The following is a 6,015-nucleotide window of genomic DNA, read 5'->3' on the forward strand; positions in this document are numbered from 1 at the left end:
ATCTCTGTGTGGGTAGGTGCCTGGGGAGGCCAAAAGAGAACATTGACTTTCTTTAGAACTAGAGTTATAAGCAGCTATGGGGCCTTCCAACCTGGGTGTTGGGAACCAAAACCTGGGCCTCTGAAAGGGCAGTAAGATTTCTTAACCTCTGACTCATCTCTCCAGTCTTCGATTTTTAAGATGAGGGTCTCTCGCTGAACTTGGTGCTCATTGCTTTTCTAGACTGGTTGAGCAGCAAACATAGGTGTCTCCCCAACACTGGAGCTACAGGTACACAGGACACTTACAGAGGTGCTGGGTTCTGAAACTACGCCCTCATCGTTACTGGCATGGCAAGCACTTTACCCACTGAACCGTCTCCCCAGCCCTTTAAGACAAATTGTACAGAAGTGGGGGGAAGGAAGATCCAGGTGGAATTTCAAAGGAAAGTTGTTTGGTAAGGTTAGTTATTCAAATGCCACATACTAAAGAATTGCAATTTCCAGAAGAAAAAAAAAATGTACACTTGCCCAATTGTAAGTTAGTTGACAATTTTCTGTTAGTTTTACCTATATTCCTTCAGAAGTGACTTTGAGGGAGGCAGAGGTAGGCGGGTTTCTGAGTTCGAGGCCAGCCTGGTCTACAGAATGAGTTCCAGGACAGCCATGGCTATACAGAGAAACCCTGTCTCAAAAAAAACGAAGAAAAAAAAAAGTGATTTTGACTAAGCAAGCACTTCCATCCTTTCATGCTTATCTCTGTAGTGACAGGGACATCACCATGATTGCCTATGCTGTGAAAGCCGCACCATCCACAATCCTTTTATAAAGCCACTGTTAAATACAAAAGTGTGGAGATCCACGTCCTTCAGTGGGGTTGGAGAGAAAGAGAAAAAACTGGTAGCAGAGAAGTGGTATGAGAGAAAGATTTTTATCATGAGACAAGCAGGCGCCATTGAATTCTTATCCCTTCTGGGTTCTGTTTTAGTTAGAGGATTGAAAGCATTAGAAAAGAAGTCATATTTAATTTATTCCAAGGCATATTTAGTTGACTAATTAAAACAAGAGGCCTATAAACCCACTCATAAAGCTAAGCCGACAGCTCTGAGCCATCATTTGCAGGTGGTTTGAGTGATTGTTACTTCATTTCCTTTACCTCTCATTTCCAAGGTTTTGGAGACAATCTCATTTCTCCACTGAACTTCTCACGCAAGGCTAAAACTGATTCTTTATGAGAGGAATAGGAAGAATGTCAGGAGAGAGGTGAGGACATCAGTGTCTGGGTAAGGACAGATGCCATGAGGCAGGTGCAAGCCACCAGGTAACTTTCTCCAAGCCCAAGCCTGAGACTTACTGCCATTTAGAACAGATAGAAATGAAAGAGCACCTGCCCCCAGCTCTGGAAGGGTTAGCTCCTGTCACCAGGAATATACCAGAGCATCACCTGAAACAAGGCGTCCACAGAGAGACTTGTGCATGTTTCAATTGTTTTTTGCCATTTGTTTTGATTACATGTGAATATGATTTCTCCACGGAAGTTCCAAGGACAGCTCTGGTTACAGTTGGAAGAAGAGCTGCACACTCCATCACATTTACCTGAAAACAGGAAGAAAAGAAAAAAGAAAAAATAAACAGCAAGTCAGAGGTCAAATTACCATTTCCACACTCTGACGAATGCATCTAGTTCATGACGAATAGATGGCCAGGGAGATGACATCAAATTGCCTTCTCAGAGACAAGAAAAAAGCTGTGCGATCAATGGGTGGAGCTAGTGTCCAGAGTGAGCAGAAAGCAGAAAGAGGGACTTCAGGGTGTCCCAAACGCCTATTGAGAACCCCCTCACATGGCAGGAAAGGAAGAGACAATGGGGAAGAGCCTGAGAGCTTTTAATACTAACAGTGGTTCAAGTGAGAAACGTCCCCCGATGAGCTCATGTATTTGAACTCTTGGTCCTCGGTTGGTTGCATTGTTTGGGGAACTTTTAGGATGGTGGAGTATTACTGGAGAAATTGTGTCACAGAGGGCAGGCACTGAGAGTGCATAGCCTCACCCCAATTCCATGTTGCCCTCTCTGGTTGAAAATATGACCTCTCTGGTCCTTGAGAGGTCTGGCTACCATACCTCAACCACCATTTGAACTCTCCCTCTGGAACCAAAAGCCAAAATAGTTTCTCTCTTGTAGTTGTGTGTTTTCCATATGCTCATCTTTTTCCTCCTCGCCCCTGCTCCCAGAATAATGTCTTGAAGAGCCAAATATATTTACCAATACCTAGGCCAAAAGCTTTGGCTGTTCTCGAACTAGCTCATCAGTTAATCACCCCATTATTCTAAGTCCTGCCACATGAATGGTTACCTGATCCTCAGTTTTCTGCTGCTGTCTCTGAGTTATCATTCCAAAGCCAAGTTTGCACTGTCTCCACCAGAATCCTACTCTCTCTCTCTCTCTCTCTCTCTCTCTCTCTCTCTCTCTCTCTCTCTCTCTTCTCTCTCTTCTCTCAACCTCTCCTTTCTCTCAATCTCTCTATGTCTCTGTGTCTCTTCCTCTCTTCTCTCAATCTCTCTTTTCTCTTAATCTCTCTGTCTCTGTGTCTCTTCCTCTCTCTTCTCTCAATCTCTCTGTGTCTCTCTCTCTCTTTCTCTCTCTCTCTGTCTGTCTCTCTCTCTACTGGAACTCCCACCTTCTAATTTCCTGCCTAAACTCATTGGCCAATCAGCTTTTTATTGACAGGTGAATGCTTTTACACAGTACACGGGAGACTCTTTCTACATTCACACTTTCTTCCAGAAGTTCATGGTGTTTTACCACAGCAACAAATGGTAACTAATACCAATGCTGTACAGAAAACACGATTGCATTTGTGACTAAAAGAGAATTGATAAGTGCACAGAGCAATCATCCTTGAACTTTTCTGCATAGAGCTGTACAAATAAAGCTAGTAGGTAAGATGCAGGGAATGCTCATAATCTTAATTATCCTTTAGTCACAGTCACTTGTCATTAGTCATTGAGGTTACTTTCTAGATAGTCACCATGAATACTGAATTAGTAAATACTGATCTACTGTTCTAGAGAAATACAGGTCCTCTGGAAAAGCAGCTAGACCTCTTAACCACTGTGCCGTATTTCTAGCACATGCAGAGTAAATATTTGCAGCTTTCCTGCTCTTGGTCTCTGTATCATCTCCTCAACAATCATTTTTATCGTGAAAGGAACTAAAGACAAAAGGGAAGCGTGTGGACATTGCCATGTTCTGATAAAATTTCATATTTACAAAAACTTGTGGCATGTCTACTTGGCTCATGGGTCAGCATGGGTTATAAGCTTCAGTTAAATAATGAAGCCATTGAGGTACCTCTAGAAGAATTTCCAAAGGATGGTGCTCATAGAACAAAAAGAGGTAAGATTAGAGCCCCCCATAGTGATGCACCCTTGAAATTTCAGTACTTGGAAGCGAGAAATCAAGAGAATAGCCCTGAGCCCAGGTCAGCCTGGGCTACATAGTACGTTTAAGTTCCAAGTTAAATAGCAAAAGTCTGTTTCAAGAAAAAAAGGAAAGGAAATCAGGGAGACAAAGCAGTGTTGAAAGATATTGTAGTGTTGAAATCAGTAAAAATGGAAACCATGTTTATAACCTGGACAGCTCTAGCTATAACTCCACTCCCTGGCAAAGGAAGGAAGTGGGTTTGTATTTTTTTCCTTAGCATCTACCCAGGATACTTATATTTGACTGGTACATAAACCAGAATAGCACTTAAATTTCTTCATCCACCAGCTAAAGATGGTGCCATGGTGCTGTTGCAAATGTGTAATAGGTCAACATCTTACACAACAGTTAATGTTTAAATACCTAGCAATTGTTAGCTTCCTTTCTGTCCCCCTCCCCTTCCCAAGACCACATTTCTGTAGATAGATGTGCCAGTGAACTTGAATCTGACCATGTAGAATACAATGACCCAAAATGTCTGGGTCAAGCCACATGATATCATAATGTTAGTAACGATAATGTTCTCATCCCTCTACTTCAGGAGTGTAACCAGTCCTACCACTATCAAATAGCCTTGTGTTGCTTTGCCAGAACTCACAGCACAAATGTGTCTCATATTTAAGAACCCTAAATATACCTTCAAAGAAGCGAACGGTGCCCTCTTTTCCTGTTTTGAAACTTATTTCCCGTTTAGATTCCTAAACGGAAATTTGTCTACTATTTTAGAGTATGTATGAGTATTTGTCGATTTCTTTGATTGCTGGCAAACACAGAATTTATGAGACATTATTATTGTATTAGAAAGCCTGAGGCTCTAGAGACATGCTTGCAACATTCCTCTCCCTCTCTTTTCTTGCCCCATTTCCAAATGAGTGGAGACTGTTGTATAGTTATACATACCTTGTTTTGGTCTAAACCCATGCTTCTGAAGAGATATTTGAAATTTATCTTCGCCCTGAAAAATATCAATTCCCAGAAGAATGTACTGTGAGCTGTTCTCTCTCGGCACAACTTAGAGGATCCACGTAAACATAAAGAGGAAGGGTGTTCAAGACTAGGAGGGAAACTGAGGCAGTCGTGTGATGGTTCTGAGGGAAGTTGCTAGAGAGGACACAGGTGACAACACACTAACCCCTAATGATGGCTAACCTGGAAATCACTTGAGCAGAGAAGGTCGTTAGTGGATAGGGTGTATCTCTTGTAGTTTTAAGATCCTGAAGGATCTTGTAGTTTCTGTGATCCTGGGGGAACACAGCAATGGCAATTACACTATCAAGTCTCTACCCATCTTTACTGCATGGATGGAATACAGCTAAGGAGAAACCCCAGGCTCTAGGAATACATCCTTAGAAATACATCCCTTAGAGGGATGAAAGGATTAAAAACTTAGAACGTTCATTGGATTACAATAATCAAATCATGACTCTTTTATATAGATAAAGGAGTATAAGTATTAGCTTGGAGTATAAACTTGGATATGATAAAAAAAAAATTATATATGATAAAACAAAACAACTCCCAGAACCAGCAAGACCTGAATCTAAATTATTCTGCTGACAGTGTAGGTCTTTTCCTCTGCCCAGCTACCTGTATGCAATCTCTGTGACTTGCAAAGTGAGTGGTTGCCTCCTGGACCATTTCCTGTCACCTCTTAACTTTTGCTATTTGTTGGTTTGTTTTGTTTTGTTGAAACGTCTTCTGAAAATTGCCATCAACAAGAGTAAAGTTATGATCATATGAAAATGTATTTCAGTTGGCATGTTAGATACTTATCAAAGATCTAAACATCTAGGGGAGCTTGAGGAATTTCTCTTGGGATCATACAGGGAAAGGTCAAACTTACTTTTCTGTGAGTCTTGAGTTTGAAATGAGAACATTCTGTTGTCAGAAAAGACACTAAACAGCAGACCATGGCAATCCAGGGCTTCATTTTTCACACATGGGGATCTTAACCTACAACAGAAAAGGAAGAAGGTAGGTCCAGCTGAGGGTGACAAACTCACTTGGCCCACTCAGCACACAGCAGGGTGAACCACTATCTAAATGTACCAGAGAGTCACACTGGTGCAGCCAGAGTCCTGGGGAACAGGAAAGTCAACTGAGAAAACTACTCCATCAGGTTAGCCAATGCACAGGTCTGTGGGCGTTTCCATGATTGATGATTGATAGAAGAGGTCCCAGGCCACTGTGAATGGCTCCACCCCTGGGCAGATCCCAGGCTGTATAAGAAAGCAGGCTGAGTGAGCCACTGAGAGCAAGCCAGATATCAACGTTCCTCCATGGCCTCTGCTTCATTTCCTCTTCTTGTCTCCCATCCCTGCCCAAGCGCCCAAGCTTTCCTTCATGGTGGACTGGGAAGTAAAAGCAGATAAACCTTTCCCTCCTCTTGTTGCTTTTGTCCAGAACATTTATCAAAACAATAGAAAGCAAACTAGGGCACCAGTCAAAGCAGCATTCCTTAGGGGAGGAGTAAATTACAGTTTGTTTGTTTTTTGCATCTAATTAAAATGCAAAACAATGTAGCAGTTGTTCAGTTCAGTCTTCATGTGGGTC

The 6,015-nt window shown here is 42.0% G+C and overlaps 1 protein-coding gene across 7 annotated transcripts in view; it reads right to left on the reverse strand.

Moving 5' to 3' along the window:
- Adgrf4 (adhesion G protein-coupled receptor F4) overlaps positions 1-6,015 on the reverse strand; it is a 45,589-nt gene that overhangs the window by 25,444 nt on the left and 14,130 nt on the right. For 5 of the 7 annotated variants that reach the window (XM_031348064.1, XM_031348065.1, XM_031348060.1 and 2 more), the window contains exons 2-4: positions 5,306-5,415; positions 4,363-4,417; positions 1,423-1,574 (exon numbers count right to left, since the gene is read on the reverse strand). In XM_031348064.1, the coding sequence (XP_031203924.1) occupies positions 1,423-1,574; positions 4,363-4,417; positions 5,306-5,392 (294 nt within the window). In that variant the 5' untranslated portion in view covers positions 5,393-5,415. Of the gene's footprint in view, positions 1-1,422; positions 1,575-4,362; positions 4,418-5,305; positions 5,416-5,511; positions 5,682-6,015 lie in introns of all 7 variants that reach the window. The other 2 variants (XM_031348063.1, XM_031348062.1) reach the window with 1 other exon arrangement.

The sequence above is a fragment of the Mastomys coucha genome, unplaced genomic scaffold (genome assembly GCF_008632895.1).
Source record: "Mastomys coucha isolate ucsf_1 unplaced genomic scaffold, UCSF_Mcou_1 pScaffold3, whole genome shotgun sequence".
NCBI classification, from domain to species: domain Eukaryota; kingdom Metazoa; phylum Chordata; class Mammalia; order Rodentia; family Muridae; genus Mastomys; species Mastomys coucha.